Source organism: Augochlora pura, chromosome 6, assembly GCF_028453695.1.
Source record: "Augochlora pura isolate Apur16 chromosome 6, APUR_v2.2.1, whole genome shotgun sequence".
Taxonomy (NCBI): Eukaryota; Metazoa; Arthropoda; class Insecta; order Hymenoptera; family Halictidae; genus Augochlora; species Augochlora pura.
In genome coordinates, this window is record NC_135777.1 from 7066437 (window position 1) to 7083701 (window position 17265).

Below are 17265 nucleotides of genomic sequence, written 5' to 3' on the forward strand. Positions count from 1 at the left end.
GCGCGCGACGCGTACACTTCGGACGTGTATTCGTGGACGACTGTACTTCGAGCCTCGTAATCGGATAGCGACAGCAACACAATTATTAATCGGGTGGAACAATTACGCAGGTTACATCCGTACGATTACGTGGACGATGATCGAAGCAGGACAGATAACGGATGTGCGAGATCGAACGAAAAAATGGGAGCGCAGATAAGTTAAACTCGCGATATCGAAGCGTTGTTTGGAATGTTTTCGTGCTCGCGAGCAACCTCGGCGGAACGGTTCAACGCGTCGCGAGTAACGCGAGAGGGAATGTGAATGTTCGTTTAAGTCGGCGACGAAACGGAGTCGTGCGACGTTGGTTTATCGGAGGATTCGGTAGCGTTGCCGGCAGCTGACCCGTGGCCGATGTGGTCGACGGGTAATCGCGGTACTAGACCCCTCATCGAGGCCCATTGACCCTCGCAGAGCTCGTAGATGGACAGGCGCATCAGCATTTTGCCGCCCAGAGTGCCGGGGCCCCTGCAAACTGCTCCGGCGCCGAATTCCCATGCAGCGAAACTTTCGCTTTCGGATGAATTCACGGTGGCGTTCGCTCGAGAACGATAACGATTCTGCAGCCACGTTGCCAAGTAAGAGACGGCGCAATCGCAGTGCCACGGGTTTCGAGCAAGACGAAGCTGCTCGATGGACGCCACCGGGTCCAAGATCCGAGCCGGCAGCGACGACAGATAATTCGACTCCAGCTGTCTGAAAATTTTATTTAATTTATTTACGTGTATAGATAAAATACCATTGTGTCACCATTGTCATTAACAATATTTAGTGTCATTACATTAATTTATATTTAATATATAAGATATAACGTTAATTTGGGCCCGATAAGAAACGACGAATGTGTTAATAAGTAGTAAAGGATACGATTCAGCTCTTGTCTTCTCTCGATTTACAAGACATTTTTGGGCAAAGTCTGCTTACAATTTTCGCAGGTTTGGCGTGTCTTGGAATAGTTCCGGATGCAGGATCCGGAGATGATTCGAGTGCAGAAACAGAGATGTTAGGTTCGAGAGGCCACGGAATGCGCCGCGCCATAATCTCTCGATGCCATTCGCGTAAAGTACGAGTCGTTCTAACGAACTCGAAGTCGAGAACAGACCCGGCGTTACGTTTCGTATTCGATTGTGGCCCAGCTGAAGATCCTTGAGTGTCTTGAGGCCGTGGAAAGCAGTCGGGTGGACCTGCGGACGTTCGATCAACTTGAATTCTTCTTATTATTCAGATCTTCTTGAATTTTCGCATTATTTAAGGAACATACTCTATCATCAATTTTAAGATCATCCGCGAAGAGTAGAAAATTTCAGTTCTTACTAAGTTGTAAATGTGATAAAAAGATGGCAGGAGGTTAAAGACTATGGCAACATCATTTGCGAATAAGACAAATAAAAGTGATTAAAGATTCGATGAATTTCCTTAAATCGGCGAAATAGCAAACGGTTCTCCGAAATACCCGTGAGATTTTGTTGTTGGACATTTCTAAGGAGCGCAACTGCTCCAGCGGGACCAGTAATCCAGCGGATATTTCGGTGAGCTGATTGCCTCTAGCGTTTAGCTCCTGAAGAGACGCCTGACCGCGAAAAACTTGATCGGGCAACGCCTTCAATCGGTTGTCCTCCAGACTGAGGAATCTGAGACTCGCCAGATCCCCGAAGAGATCGTTCGGCAACGTCGAGAGACGGTTTTTCCCCAGAAGTAGTTCCTCCAGCGTCGATAATCCGCGAAACGTGCCTACCGTTAGCGTTGAGATCCGATTGCACGATAGATCGAGCAACACCAGCAGGTTGGTGCTCAGGAAGAGGCTTTCCGGCAGTGTTCGCAACCTGTTCGAGGAAGCGTCCCTTCGAAAAAAAACGAGAAACCGTCGTTGCATCGTTTTCTACGTTAATCACGATATATATAACCGCGAAACTATTTCATCGATTTACTCACAACATTCGGAGATTACGCGTGCTGAAGAATTGAGAACGGTGCAACTCTCTTAGCAAATTTTTGCTCAATCTCAGATGCGTGACGGCTTGCAACGAGAAGAACAAGTTCAACGGAAGGTGTTCGATCGAGTTGTCGCTGAGATCTCTGAAACGATCCCAAGATTATCGCGTGCAGCAAACATTTAGTACTCTACTCACAGATGATTCAGTCTGGTCATGTCCAAGAAGGTGTCTCTGTGGAGCGCCGTTAGTCTGTTCCCGGCCAGATCTCTGAAAACATCAAAGTTTAACACTTTGCCTGCCGCGCCAACGATCTCAAAAATATCATAAAATTAAATTACTTTATTCGATCGATATAAAAATTAATTTTTATTAATCGCGATTCAGCTTACAATTTCAACACGTCCCTTGGAACGAGCTGTGCAGCCGGAAGGTCCAACAGCTCTTGCCTCCAGCAGGACACCGACTTGATCTCCGGTTGACAACGACACGGCCCTTCGGCGCAAATCTCCCAGTCTTCCTCGGCAGCGCCCATCTGCCAAACTAAATCAAATGGATTTATATCAAGTTACCAACATCATCGACAATGTTTACAGCTATACAGTACTTCCATCAGTAAGAACTGGCACAAAATGTAAACAAAATGTTCACTCGATCCGTGTGTCGCATCGGTCGCAGCTGAGTGGCTGTTAGACGATGATACTCGGGGACGATGTTTAATGAAACTTGATCGCGGGATTTTGTATGCAGAACAGCCACATGTTGACGGACCCAAATATTATGATCCGACCCTGGCTTGATCTCGCGTCGCACGTGTGCAACTGCTTATATTTCGTACAAGTCTCGTTACACGAAGTACAACAATGCAGAGTGTACAGTTTTTCTAGGTATGAAGGGCAAGATAATAAGAAGTGAATATCGTAAAGTACCGAATGAGTGAGAGAGTCTGTATAGTGTTTAGGCAACTTTGAGTGATCTGTATTTATTGCTCAAGTTTCGTCTCCACTGGCTTGGCTTTCGGCTTGGGTCGATGCCGAACGGAAAGCTAAACATTGGTATTCTTCGATCGAGCTATTGGATTCGTCGCTCCTGCTCTGGTGTCATCCCAGGCCCGTGCAAGTAAGCCTCCGCTATTTACATTACCACATCCGACTACTGTTCGTTACTGGTTATTACTTTGGTTAGTAAACTGTTGTTGCTATTATAGTAGGTAAATTTAAAGTCAAATGAGCGACGATGAAACATTTATTGGTTATTCAATATTGTCGGCGAAATCAATGTTGGCCATATCGAATCGCATTGCGTCGCGATCTCGACGCAGCCGTCGTACTCACCGGGTTGTTCGACCGCCCTCAATCTTCTCTCAAGCCGTGACAATCGGCCCTCGAGTTCCTCCAAGAAAATCGAGAGATCGCTGCCTTCGACCACAGCACCTACGCGCATTCCCGATTCCGATCCTGCCTCCGCTTCCGCCGCCGTCAAACGTTCGACGTTCGAATCGGGAACGACGCAATCGCTGGTCGTTTCGGACCACGGCAACGCTAAGTAACGACGGATCGTCGTCGTCGAGAGGAGCAGGACGAATAGAACAGCCTCGATCGCGCGGCTCATGCTCGAGAACGGAATTTCGAGTGAGCTATCTTCGATCGGACGCGGACGACTCTCGACTAATTCGGCCGTGCGTCCTGGTTGCATCTTTCGGGTTGCAACCTCGTTGAACACGCAACGATCGGGATTGGCGAACAATGGAATAGCGGCCGCGCAATTCGTTTCCCTCCAAACTATCGTCCCTCTTTTCGCAACGAAACGGAGGAGAATTGGTTCCGATAGAAACGACGTTCGGCTCGAGAGTAATTAGGTTGCTGGGTCGAAAGCGGTGTATCCTCGGATAGGAAGAAACACTGGCGCGCGTAACCTCGTTGGAAAGCCTCGAGGAAGCGTCGCGTAAGCATCGACCAAGCCTCGCCGTAAGCGGCCTTAATTCGGTATAACATTAAACGATTAGCCCATCCCCTTGTTCGTCTTGCTCGCCTTGTTCGCCTCGTCGTAATTCGGCATGATTGAGCATCTTTGGAGACGAATAATTTATTTGTTATATAAATATGCATGGACGTAAATATGGTCATGAACCTTTGGCAAGTCTCGCAACTCGTGCGTCACAAAGGGGATCGTACAAATAGCAATAAATAATTGTGGAATTTACAAAGACGACGCGCGGTTCATCGAGATCGGAAGCGGTCGTTGAATATCACGACTCTCCTTATCGAGCAAGCGCTAAGATTTCGCTGGCGTGAATTGCGTTTCTTCCAACGCGTAACTATGCAGCAGCCGAGCGTAGTCTTGCCACGTTTCGCCGAGATGCAGTCCCTGCGAGCTTCGAGACTCTGTCCTCGATCGATCCGCGTTGTTCAAACTCTCGTACTCTTCGTACGCGTTGCTCGCGAACGCAGCCAGCTCGTTCAATCGTTTCCAAAAGCTCGGATCACCTGAAACGAGGCGATACAATTTTAAACGGCACGTTACGCCAATACGGGCAATCGCGAAACCTGCGAAACATAAAGGTGATTACCATCAAGCAATCGTCGACCCTCGTCGTCGTCGTCGTCTTCGTCATCCTCGTTGTTCATCGGTCTGTTTACTTTCTTCTTGATCTCTAGCTTCGGAATAAAGAGCAACAGGCAAATCACGGCTATGAACTTGACGATCATCTTAAAGATGACCAACTTTAGCAGAATCTTGGCCAAAGTGAAGGCGTTCAGTTTGAGCGCGAACGGCCAGGAGAAGTCTATCGTTGGTAACACGAATGACGGTGTTTCGGACGATACGTGGGGCACCCCATAGGTAGCGGCCGGTGGTCCATAAGCTGAAAAATCAATATTTCAAAGGATCAACCATTCCGCCGATGACTGGTATATTTATATCGCTTTACGAACACGAAATCAGACTAACCAATATTTCGGATTCCGAATTTCTTTTTAAAGACTCTTTTAACCTCTAAAAAACCTAGAAGGGTGCTCTAACAATGGACCTATAATAATCTTTCGCGTATTAGAGATTTCAATTAATTGTAAGCGTTTCCCAGTTTTATGTTTGAATATCGAATTTTGCAGCAAATGATGCGTACTGCTTTTCCCATAAGTAGCAGTATAAATTTCGGCACAAATTTTTTGTTCTCTCTAAATGTCTGAATAGCGCTGTTCCGTGCAGCGGCAAAACACCCAAACTATTCAGCGAATAGTTTGCCAACAGGTGGTTACAGGTCGGTAATTACTGTACAGGATAAGAAAGTACTCTATTTTATTTTTTATGACCCAATTTTCTTATAATCTAGAGATTTATCTTACGCGTCGTCATGGTTGATCTAAAGGTTGGTCAAGTTATCATCTGAAGGTAATTCGTCGAACAATTTGGACGTTCTGCCGCTGCACAGATTGGCGCTATTTGAACGTTTGGAGGCAGCAAAAAATGTTTACCGGATTTTATATGGTTTGCTAAGGTAGAATTATAACGAATCATACACGTTAATACATAAATACATAAAATAAACACGTAAATACATAAAATTTTAGTAACTATTTATCCTGAGGTGGATTACGGGAATAAATAATTATTTTTTCTACCACACTCGATTTATCGACACGGAATTTATTTTAATGCGGAGCGTGCACGCGAGACGTCTATACACCAAGAGTGACGCCGAGGCAAGAGAGGGAAACGCCTCGGCGACGACCAGAAGAAGATCGCTCGCCGATCGTCACCTCTCGAACGGATCGATTATAATTGCCCCGCTGGTAACCGTGAACGAACGATCGCTAGAATCCCAATAGAATAATTTTTCTCTGCTTTCTCGTTAAGTATTTTTAATATGAAATTTTCTCCACAGTGCCAACATAATCGGAACTCTATTGTACGTAGAACGCGAACGCGATACGATACCTCTTCCCTCACCTTGCTGCGGTGGCAAGTATTCGTAGGACGACGGAAGGTAGCTGTGGCTCGGTGGACCGTAGGATGCTCGGGGTGGTTGCGATTGCGGTTGCGATTGCTGGTACGATTGCTGGTACGATTGCGGTTGCCCGTAAGCGTTTTGGAGCCCAGCGAAGTCCACGGATCCCCTGGTGGGCACGCTGTACGAATGGCTGGGCACCATCGAGAAGCTATCCCGATCCGGCGACCCGTAAACGATCCGCGGCTGGGTCGCGCCGTTTTCGGGATCCTTGGCCGTGTAAACGGGACCCGCGTATTCCTTCCTGCGCTGAGCAGAGCCGGTCCCGTCCGTCAACACGACACCCTCTCGAGGATCCGAGCTGGTACGAGAATGGCTCAACGCCTCCAGATAGCTGTCCCTGTGTGAACTCCCCCGACCGGTTTTCCAACCGACGCTCTTGGTCGACTTCGACGCGATCATCGGCGGCGACGTTGCAGCATCCCTCGCCAGGGGCTGTTTCCCTTCGTCGATCACCGTTCCGATCGCCTTCTCTAACTTGACCACGGTCGCGTTTTCCATCGCGATCGATCCGATCGACGACGAGGTACTTTTCTCGAGATCGCTGCCGCTCGCAACACCGAGAACGATCAGCAACGCGCCGCATACTCGAAAAACCCGCGAATCTCTTCTGGTCATCGTTCTCCGGGTAGAATAAAAAAACTCCGTCGATGAACACTGGATAACCGATTGCTCCGGTTCCGAACAATCGAACGATTCCCGACGTTCTGAGTTTTCGAACGACGCCGAACCGTCGAGCAAGAAAACGCTCGTTCGTTGTTCCCCACGGACGCGTCTTCGGCATATTAATCGAGTAGCGGTCCTCGGCCTATATCCGAGCTTCCTTTTCACCCGGTCACCCGCTCTCAGACCGACGGCCTTCTCTTTCGTCGCCACTTCGGAAGCAATTTTCCTTTCCGACGCGAATACAATTGTCTCCCGGGCCCGGCTGTCCTTTCGCGAATTCCGTCGATTCTCGTCCTGGTGAATTGTTCGCCGCCGACAAATGGAATTCCGCCCGCGAGAGATCCGCGGTGAACGCTATCTTCCCCCAATTGCTATGCGTCGCGCGAGGTTCGCGATAACGGTCGCACGATTCATCGAACCCTCCTACGATCGCCGCGATCCGCTGACCTACTGTGCCTCATTGTTCGCATTCTCCCGGCAATCTTTTCCGTTCGATTGGCATTCAACACGGTCGTGAAAAATTGGCCGCGACGAAAGGGAAACGCTCGAACCGAACGACCCGGAGGGTGGATAAGCGTCGCGTTGGTTCATGTTGTACGGTGATGCGGTATTTTAAAATACCAGGTAATTCTAATTGAACGTTATTGTAGAATATTTCTTTGTATTACCTTTTCTAATTTTTATTATCTTCTTTTTACAGTTTCCTAGTTTTTCTTTCAAGTATTATACGTTCAATGTGACGAAGCGAAGGACGGAAAAAAAAGCATTGTTTTGCTGGACAGATAAGAATATTTATTCTGTTGTGCTTTTTTTACAAAGAAAATTGCAAGTGCAAGATACAGATTCGTTTAAAGGTAATTCAAAGCAACGAAACTATACAAAATATTATTATTTATTGAAAATTTATCGCAAACATAATGAAAATACGGTTTCACCCGCTCCAGAACTACCATGTAACGTCGCGTTTTCGGTGGTTGCCGTCGGATCGATCGACTCCAGGTATCCGGGCAACCCTTTCGTGTTGTCGGTTATCCTTTCGAACGATTAGGTTTGTCAAAAAGTCATGCGGTACGCCAACGTCGGGACATCGTACGTATACAATCCAACGAGAATTTATTTATTTATTTATTTACATCAATGAAACCATATTAGTACGTTTTACATTAGTTTCTCACATCGCCGTATTTCCCACAGATGGGTCAACTTCGGAAAAACTCGAGACTTTGCGTTTGTCGGAAGAGACGCCATGGTCACGGTCTCGGGCGTTTACGCGCGATTCTACGATTGGAATAGCGGAGCGACGCGAATCGAGAGGTTCGAGGGCCGCCAGAGAGGTGACGGTGCATCATGCGTCGCTGGACTATCGGTGGCACCGATCTTCTCCCTGGTGGAGAGAAAATCAAATCCCAGGATCACGATATTCGCGTACCCGTCGATACGAGAAGTGGCGAGATGCGCGAACAGCCAGGAGGCCAACGGGTACGCGTGCTGCGCGTTCGTTGGCACCGAATATCTGCTAGGCCAGACTATCTACCCCGATTTCCGAGTGATCTTGTGGCACTGGAGAACGGGCGAACGACTGGCAATAACCGATGCAGCGACCTTCGCGATGGATCCTGCTGCGGATCTGCACGCGACTTTCGCGTGAGTGCCTAATCGAACCGCGATCGAAATCGATTCTATTACTGTTCTGTGTAATGCCGAGGATCACCGCATATGATACCGCACCGCATTGGTGTCGATGTACCAGTTGATCAATTTCGATTCGATGCTGAATTGTGTCAAAGACGGAGGTCTGAAACAGAATCGGATTAAGAAATATCCAAGTTATTAATAATATATAGTAAAATGTTAAAGGAACCCCGATACCTATAATAACTCGAATATGTTTGTAGATGCTCGTCGGATACGCCGCTGCTGATCGCGCGAAAGCTTTCGTCGGACGGTGCCGCGGCTACAAATCTGGCGATTTTCCTCATTTTAAGCTGCTCCAAGTTCGTGCGATTGTTTTCAATCGAGACGCTCGAGATCTCGGATCGCAAACCAGTTTCCGTTTGCTGGAGCTCCGACGGGACGCTACTCGTCTGCGACCGACTCGGTAATGTCGAGGCGATCGAGATTGACGAGGACGAGGCCCGACGCATCGGAACGGTGGTGCGATCTTCTGGCAAACCGGCGAGGAATCCCGTTCTCGTTGCTCATAGGGACGGCGTAATGCTCGTCGTCGTTGACGATCATCGAGACGTTCGCGCTACGGTACCAATCCGATTGTCGACCCTAACACATCGAGTCCAATGAACCGTGATCTAACGATAAGATGATTTATAGTTTAATTTCTTTGCTGACCGAAGCCATTCAGTTAACACTAGTAAAGGGTATATACATTAAGATAATATATGTAGAGATTAACTACAGTATCGAGAAGTTTACATGACCATACTTAACTTACGTGACCATACCGAGCTTAAAAGAGTCGCAGATTTTGGGATTCGTCAATACATTGTGTGATATAAACTATTACACTAAAGCAGGTCTTTCGCCAAAGCAGAAAATTTACACAAGATCTCTTAACGCGTCAAACCTCTGCGATCGTTCAACATTCAATGCGCTCCTCTTTTGCCAAAATCGCTCGTCTTCTTCCGGTCTCTCTCTATCTCTCTTACACATATTCATCCTTTTCGCTTTCTTTTAATAACACTCATACACATTCATACTCATTCGCCTCATTCTACAAACATTTGTCTCTACACACTCTCATTATACTACAATTGTCAAATAGATTCTGCAACGAATGTCGACAGTTTTTCAGAAGAACAACGGACCGAAACGAGTTGTGGCGACCAAGCTGGTCTATCTCGCTGCCGTCGTATCCAGGTCGGGCAGAGAGCGATCCACGAGGCGACAGGATCATCCTACTGGGAGAAGGCGGCGAGACGATCGCGATCATCGGCGAGACGCGGGATCGCGATCGTCCGCCGCGGCTCGAAACGCTGGCTAGAGACGACGTCGTCGACGCGACTGCGATCGCTCTGCTTCAGGGCTCGTATTTTGCGACTTTGTCCGATCGTCAACGCTGCCGGTTGCTGATCGTGAATGCCGTTACCGGGACAGTCGTCTGTCCGAAGAATCGTCGCCCGTCGTTGAATCATCACGGCCAAGGTTCGTGTAGACGTCGACGACGACAATGGCAGAAGAGGAAGAGGAAGAGAAAAGTGGACAAAGCGAGCAAAGAGTGGACAAAGACGGATCGCAGTCGTTTCGGTTTCAGTGACACGCATGGCCTCGCATTCTTCTTTGCCGATTCTGGCGACGTGCAGCGCGGTTGGTAATTGTCTGGTTGTCGACACCTCGGCGCCTTCCGCACCAAAAATCCTGGGCTGCGCTCATCTGCAGACGGAACCGTTGGACAGACTCAAGTTCTCGGAGGAGGGTAACTTGTTCGGAGTCGGATCGTCCGGAATAGGTAGATTGTTTCTCCTAGAACCAGTATCCATTGGCTCAACAGGTTTAAAGGTTGCGGCCGCGTTCGACGTGGGTCGTCAGGTAGGAACGTGACCGTGACACTTACCGATGCCGATAAAGTATCGGTGTTTTCCAAGTTATTAATTAGTATTTCGTATCGATACGACGATATCGACTTTATGGTCTCGAAATCAATTAGTTAAAAATAGCATTAACTAAACAAGTCTCCCTTATCTAAACTCTCCGATCGATGTAATCGAGATACCGTTTGTCTCAATTGGCAGGTGGTCGACTTCTTGATTTACACCACGGATTCGCTTTTCTCTCGCGAGGCAAAGGTGTTGGTTCTTGTTGGAGCGGACAAAAGACGTGCCGTAGCAGGTGGCACGATTGCGGTGTTCTCGTGTCCCCTGAACGGAGATTATTGCGAGACCGTAGGACCTCATCACGTGATAACCACACCGTTTCTCTACGAGAGCCTGTTCGATGAGGGGAAATCGGTGCTCGCGGTTCCGTACCTTTTTAACGAGCTGCATCGAATCGAATTCGAGGTAACAGAAAATTGGTTTTAAACCACGTACGTCGAATGCAGGGTCATTTTGACCTGCGAGCGATAAGACAGCTTGGAATGCGATAGCATTCTCTGCAAGGACAGCATTCGAGGGCAGTGTTAACACCAATTTCCAACACAAACTTCATTTCTATTCAAAATGACCTGCATTCGTCTACCGCGACCACCGGGAATCATTCATTTACCAAGGATCAATGCGTCGCATTTTTGTTCCGCATTGTAAAAATGTATTTACTCGTATATACAAATGAAATAAGTTAAAATAAATGTTATCAACAGGTTTCTCATTCTCTCCCACGTTTTCCTGTGTAGGCAGAATACCGAGAGGCTACATTGACCGACGTTGTCCCGTCGCTTCATCAAACGAGAAATCTCGGGATCGGTTTGCATCGTGGGACACGCGACCATGCTCTATTGCTCACGTGCGGTTACGACGGATCGATCGTCGCGCGAGAAAACACGTTGCGAGCTTTATTCGTATTCGTGGCTCATCACAGAAGCGAAGGCGGCACGCGGAGCGCCGTGGTTGTCGGCGACCTGATAGTTTCCCTCGGTCGGAACGGGGACTTGGTCGCGAACAGGTACATATTTCCCTATCTCGTATCGTCCCGTCTCATCATTGAATTTATCATCCTACCACCATCGCCGCGGAATGTATAAAAATTGGTATTATTAAAGACTATAACTCTCTCCCCAAATTATCATTATTATCATTATTATGTATTTGTTGATTTCAGTTACATGTAACGGTTTGATCACGATTCTACGATCTCGTCCAATCTCGCTTAATTTAGACTCAACTTGTCATCTCTTGAACATTGTAGATTTCATACGTATGAATTACTGTGAGGTGTTAAATTATATGATTCTCTAGTACAGACATCTTACACCACATCAACTTGAATACGAGCTTTGCAGACTTTCAGAATTGAAATGGAACGCTTTATAACTAGTATGATATTAATGATGGTTTTGTATAATTTTCATAGAATTTGTAATTTCTGTATAAATTTGAATATTTCTCTTACTATTAGTTATTATTGTATAATAATTCCATGTAGAGTTCTTTTGTATTGTATACTGTACGAAGTTTTATTTTGATCGAATCAGGATGCCGGAAGCGATGGTTAAACGCGATGCACCGCGTTCGGCAACTCCGGATGACTCCATCCGAGGAATCGCGCATGAAAACGATCCCGATCCCATTCCTGATCGCACACCAAAAACTGAAAACGGGTCGACCACGGTCACGAATGAAGAAGACTTTTCGAGCGAAACATGGATAGAACGAAGTATTCGTAAACGAGACGTCGCCGAAAAACAACAAGCGCTCTCGGCGCGTCTCTCGATCCTCGAGGATCTAAACAGACTGAAGCAACGGGTAAGTACGTGTCCAGCTTGGTTTTGAGTGACCAACGTAAAACGTTTGTGATGGCAGGTAAAGGAGATGCTCGATTCGAACGAAGAAGAGACCCCGGCGGCGAGGCTTCCGATCCATTCGTTCGATCTCAATCTGGAAGCTCGAGCGCGCAAACTGGCAGATGCAAAATTAACTGAAGAGCGACTGTTGGAGACCGGTGAACAGCAAATCGAGCGATATGATCGGATCAGCCGATACATGCGGGAAAGATTCCTGGACCCTCTGCGCGTTCCGCCGAGCAGCGTCGCCTCCGTTTTGGGCGAGACAAAAGTAACCAACTATCCCCTCGGTGTAGTGGCTTCGAGAGACACGGATCTGCTGTCTTGGTGTCGGTTCTCTGAGGCGACCAGACAGGCGGTGTCGAGGTAAAGGCAGAGTTTGCTTTATCAAAGGCACAGAAAACATCTCTGTTCAAGTTGTTAATATAAAACGAATACCACTGCATTCATGATTTAAGAATAAAATTAAATTTAAATATATTCATTTAAGTACAATTGAAAAAGTATCAGACATATAAAAATGACATTTCGTGAGAAGATTCGTTTGCTTCCTCTACTAGCGTACCCTGCGTTTCAGGTTGGAGGCGGAACACGAACCGAAGCCGTCGGACCAGGGAAACCCGCCAAACCAGCCGAACCTGTTCGACTCGCGTCGCGGATACGTACAGGTTCGTGAGGCAAGCATCATAGCGAATGACAGCGAATACAACGCAAAAATCCGTTTCAACGAACTATTCGAGGAGGTCCGATCGATCAAACGGAAGGAGACAAAGGCGGCTATCGTGCTCGCCGAAGAAACGCGTCGATGCGTCTCTGAACTGATGCGAACGTTTCGCGTAGATGCGACTGATCGGCTGCCGGACGTTTCTCTGTGGCATCGGACCGTGGAAACGTCCCTCTTCGACGGCGATCAGATCGCACCTGTAAACAATGAGAACAAAGAGGACAAAGATGAAGGAGACGAGACAGCCTCCGACTTGGAAGATCACGTGTTTCGTAGGTCGACGCTTGAACATATGATGGATGGTGTGCTTGAAGTCGGGTAGGCCGGGCGAATTATTATTATCATTATTCAATTCAATTCAATTTACTTATAGATACGAGTAAATTTGTTAAGAGTTAATACAAGTAATAATCATCTATTTAGTGTTTGCGACACTGTATTGACACATTATTAAACGTTTTAGGCTGAAAGAGAAAGCGAAGCGAATCGTGACCGTGCCCGAGTGTCTTGTCAACAAAAGCGATCCGTCCAGTTACACGAGGGAGGATCTAGAGGCGATCGAGACTTATGAGAACAAGTTGCGAATGTTGGAAGCCGATCGCCTCGCGTACAGGTCGATGGTGGATGAGAATATCGAGCGAGCTACCGGTTCGTTCTCTGCGTCTTTGTCTCTTCGTCGTCGATGTTGTCGAATGTTGTGAAATCGATGTTGTGAAACTCTCCTTATTTTAGGAGAATTTTGGAGCCGCGCGCGAGCGTTCGACGACCGATTGAACGCGCTGGCAGCGGAAAAGATTCGAATCGAGCGATCCTTGCTACTGGAGAGATTGACCGGAACATGGACGATTCTCTGGCACCGGCGTATCGGCGGACGAAGACGAGAGATTCGACTCGCGACCGAATCTTCGCTTGTCCCGGCGATCAAGCGAGCGCGCGCGCTCGCCGCGGAGTGCGAGCTGTTCGAGGCTGGCCTGATCGAGCTGAGAAATCGATACGAGACGAAGCGCAAACGTGACAAGCTGCTCGAGGAGAAGTTTCGCACTGATTTCCTCGATTCGAAGCAGCCGATGGCGGCGGAACATCTGCTCCGGCATTATCGGAAACGTCCGAGGACCGCGTTGACAGCCGCCTGTGGAACATCGCCTGTGTTCCTTCGCGAGCTTGCAGATCGTGTCCTCGATTCGACACCGAACCAATCGGAGTTGCTGCCGCGGGACTGGCTGGCCTATCTGCGCGGCTTGCGCGATTTGGACGCGACACCGGAAGGTGGTCTTCCTTTCAGGATAGAGTACGACCAGTGGCGGGAAGCGTGCAACCTCCGAAGACTCAAAATCGAAGCGGAGATAAAGGTGAACGTAATTTTCACTTAGGACAAAATTAATGATTACATTCGTATCGGTAATTTTGTTCCCATTAATTAAATAAATAAATCTGTTCAGGTGAGAAGCTGCGCGATCGAGCTGGCGGAAGCAGAACAGAGCCTCGCGTTCTATCGAAAGGCTTGTTCTAGCGCGCGCGCGACCCAAGGTCGTCGCAAGGAGGCCATCCTTAAGCTCGAGAAGGCTATGACCGAGCTGATGGAGGACCAAGAGGTTCGACTGGTGCTCAAGACCGGGCAGCTACGGCAACAACCTCGCGGCGATTCTACTTACGAATGGTCGGAATCGATACTGATCCCCCGTCAAGAACTCGACCTGGTCGCCGAGGCTGTCGCGGCGGCCGGCCAACGAAAGCTCGCCGAATTGCGGCGACTGGTCAATCTGCAGAGGGCTCGATCCCGGGAAGAATGGCGACAGGCGTGCCTGCAAAAAACAATGGAGGATCTACGAGCGAGTTTGATCGATCTGACCAACGTCAAGGTACGATTCAGAATCGAATCGCCCGTCCAAAATTGTGTTACCTTAGACTGACTTTTTCTTCGTTCGCAGACGAGGAAGCTGGAAAGAGCAGGACTCGCTGAGCCTTCAAAAATCGGCACCGAGGAGCTTTCTTCGACAAAACTCTCGTTCCGGCAGTTGGAGGACACTGCGCGGAAGGAGAGAGGCAGATCGCAGCGTATTTCGGACGAGACGCGATCCTGGCATAGGAGAAACACGAAGCTGAAGCACCGCGTCCGGGAAACCGAGGCCGAAACGGATCAGCTGACGGTTGCGACGCGCGATCCTTCTCGCCTCCGGGCTGTCGCTTTTCGCGAAAAAAGGATGCGCGCCGTGACGACGAAGGCGAAACTCGCCCGAAGGATTCGGAGCAACTTCGAGGAGCTGCTAACGCTCGAGAGCCGGCTAGAGATTTCTAAGCTGAGAACTTACCCTACATTGAGACTGAAAATGTGAGGCGTGGCAGCGACGATCGTTCCTCTTCGGGAAATCCCCTCGGCACCTCGTTGCGATTTCTATTGGTCCCGATCGTTTCGAATTCCTGCAACACGATTCTATTTTCCTCTTGCGCAATGCTAGTTAGTTGGTATGCCCGTGAACTCGCGATACGTACAGATAAACGATTCAAGGTGAAAAGATCATCGCGGCTTGTTTTCGCAATCTGCTCGCAACCCGCGCAGGGGTCGCCGTGATATCCGGCTATCGAGACGAATTGTCGCCGCGGTGACGGATCGTAACCTTCGCGCACGGGGAAATACCCGGTTCGTTTGCACGCGTCTCGCGTTTCATCTCATCTGGCGTTTTGTTGTCAACCAGTGGGCAACGTCAAGTCGCGTTGCACAGTGGTCCCAATTAATGAATTAACTATTCACGATTTATTGTAACATGATTTCAAGACATAGAGGCTATTTTTTGTTAGGTCATTGAACTCGTCCTGGTATCAGCTATAACATTATTAAAAAAGAACCGTATAGTAATAAATAAATAATCGAAGTGATTATAAAATTAAAAAAACTTTTTTAATGTTTTTATATTGGAATTTTAGAAAACACAGAATTGATTATTTTATATAGGAACCATTTTTAATTATTACTAATAGGCTACATTTTTCGAGATAATCTGACATAAATAGTTATTCATTTATACTTAAAGCTTTCGTTTCGTTATCTAAATGGCAATGAAATAATCGTTAACTACGATATTATTAATACGACTGATAGCAACAATCACATTGATGAGAGTAGGATAAATAATAAAGTAATAACACACAATATACCGAAGAGAATATAAGAATGCGCTATGTAAATATATGTATATTACGCATATACTATAGATAACAAACTCAAAAAGAGACAAAATAAAACGAACATTATAATCTGAAAGGTTAGATACGTGTAAAGTAAATTGAGAAAACTGTTTCAATGTTCCAACCGTTGAATATACACAGTTATGATAATTTTATTTCCAGCGGGCGTGTGTGTTTGTTGCCAGTGTCTCGTAACGCCACACGTATTCTCAACAAAATAAGTCCCTCTCAGGGGCGTTATGAGAATGACGTTGTATGATTATATGAGCCGCCCAGTGCACACATCGATTAACTCCACTTTTTGAAAAATCTTAAATTTAAGTGTCAAAGCACTTGGTATAGTCATAACTTTTTATATTTATAATAACTTTCCTGAATAATAAAGATTAACACCATTAAACGGCAAAATTTTTTTTTTCTTTTTTTTTTTTGGCTATTTTTTCTTGTTAATTTTATACATTAAATAATATTAATTTTATACATTAAATTATACGTTAAATGAAAGCTATATCTGTATTTATTCATTCTACATTATATATGTGAATCTATGTTATAACAGGAATTTTAAAAATCAATGTACATCATTTCATCGCGTTTCTCGACTTTTTGTTTTATGGAGTTAGTCGATGTGTGCACCGAACGGCTCATATAGGGAAAAGTATAGTAAAAATAGACCAGATAAAACTCAAGATATATTCTTCGTCAATTACGAAAGACTCGCAAGATTCTCCATGTTTCCAATAAATTATAAGCAATGCTTGCCAAGATGTATTCACAGTAGAGACAAATATTATTTAATTAAGAAAATCTAAAAGATGATACGATATAGGTTCTTCAGGTTATCGATGCAAAGAGCAATTATGTTTCTGCAGAAAAATATAATTTATAAAATTATAAATATAATTTATATTTATAACACAGCCGTTAATAAATTTCATTATTTTTCTTTTTCAGAAGATTTTTCTATCTTCGGTCGGGACCTGTGCGCACGTCGTCAGGATACAGAGTATGCGACATCCTAAAAATAATCGTAGTTCGCGTCCGCGAGAAAAGGAAAAGGACTTTGCATTCCAAAGAAGAGGAACTCCGCGAGAGGATCGTCGTGGAAGAAAAAGACGCGCGATAACCGCGGCGAGGTCAGCCGTCTCCTCCTACAAGATTTTGCGTCCCTGCGTCTCTCTCTGGAGATAGAAGCTGGCGATACCTGACCGGCAATGAGAGAGACTGTCTTATAGTATATATATATAGATGTGTATAACAGATG

At 46.6% G+C, this 17265-nt stretch overlaps 3 protein-coding genes across 3 annotated transcripts; 1 reads left to right on the forward strand and 2 right to left on the reverse strand.

Moving 5' to 3' along the window:
• Positions 1-143: 143 nt before the first annotated feature.
• On the reverse strand, positions 144-3581 carry LOC144471045 (uncharacterized). Its single transcript, XM_078182733.1, has 7 exons — positions 3305-3581; positions 2363-2513; positions 2169-2240; positions 1972-2115; positions 1493-1880; positions 964-1223; positions 144-735 (listed from the first exon to the last, which is right to left on the reverse strand). Exons 1-7 carry the CDS (start codon positions 3579-3581, stop codon positions 312-314), a joined length of 1716 nt encoding a protein of 571 aa, XP_078038859.1. The 3' UTR covers positions 144-311.
• A 663-nt stretch (positions 3582-4244) lies between these two features.
• Positions 4245-6594, reverse strand: LOC144470922 (uncharacterized). The gene is made up of 3 exons (XM_078182518.1): positions 5907-6594; positions 4540-4833; positions 4245-4456 (listed from the first exon to the last, which is right to left on the reverse strand). The coding sequence occupies exons 1-3, from the start codon at positions 6592-6594 to the stop codon at positions 4245-4247; spliced, it is 1194 nt and encodes a 397-aa protein (XP_078038644.1).
• Positions 6595-7702: 1108 nt separating this feature from the next.
• Positions 7703-15621, forward strand: LOC144470963 (cilia- and flagella-associated protein 43). The gene is made up of 14 exons (XM_078182573.1): positions 7703-7731; positions 7837-8286; positions 8538-8898; positions 9444-9801; positions 9911-10185; positions 10389-10655; positions 10988-11256; positions 11786-12056; positions 12114-12460; positions 12672-13136; positions 13282-13466; positions 13551-14167; positions 14258-14677; positions 14747-15621. The coding sequence occupies exons 1-14, from the start codon at positions 7706-7708 to the stop codon at positions 15149-15151; spliced, it is 4716 nt and encodes a 1571-aa protein (XP_078038699.1). The 5' UTR covers positions 7703-7705; the 3' UTR covers positions 15152-15621.
• The last annotated feature ends 1644 nt before the right edge of the window (positions 15622-17265 follow it).

What these genes read in the sequence shown, in the direction of transcription:
- LOC144470963 (XM_078182573.1), top strand. Translation starts at nt 7,706, where the DNA reads ATGCGGTACGCCAACGTCGGGACATC. An exon ending in GATCTGCACGCGACTTTCGC is followed by an intron (nt 8,287 to 8,537) that starts GTGAGTGCCTAA and finishes ATATGTTTGTAG; the next exon opens with ATGCTCGTCGGATACGCCGC. An exon ending in ATCGAGACGTTCGCGCTACG is followed by an intron (nt 8,899 to 9,443) that starts GTACCAATCCGA and finishes GAATGTCGACAG; the next exon opens with TTTTTCAGAAGAACAACGGA.
- LOC144470922 (XM_078182518.1), bottom strand. Translation starts at nt 6,594, where the DNA reads ATGACCAGAAGAGATTCGCGGGTTTTTCGAGTATGCGGCGCGTTGCTG. An exon ending in GCAGCAAGGTGAGGGAAGAG is followed by an intron (nt 4,834 to 5,906) that starts GTATCGTATCGC and finishes TTGATTTTTCAG; the next exon opens with CTTATGGACCACCGGCCGCT. An exon ending in GGGTCGACGATTGCTTGATG is followed by an intron (nt 4,457 to 4,539) that starts GTAATCACCTTT and finishes GCCTCGTTTCAG; the next exon opens with GTGATCCGAGCTTTTGGAAA.
- LOC144471045 (XM_078182733.1), bottom strand. Translation starts at nt 3,581, where the DNA reads ATGAGCCGCGCGATCGAGGCTGTTCTATTCGTCCTGCTCCTCTCGACG. An exon ending in ATGACCAGACTGAATCATCT is followed by an intron (nt 2,116 to 2,168) that starts GTGAGTAGAGTA and finishes GGATCGTTTCAG; the next exon opens with AGATCTCAGCGACAACTCGA. An exon ending in CCAACAACAAAATCTCACGG is followed by an intron (nt 1,224 to 1,492) that starts GTATTTCGGAGA and finishes GAACGTCCGCAG; the next exon opens with GTCCACCCGACTGCTTTCCA.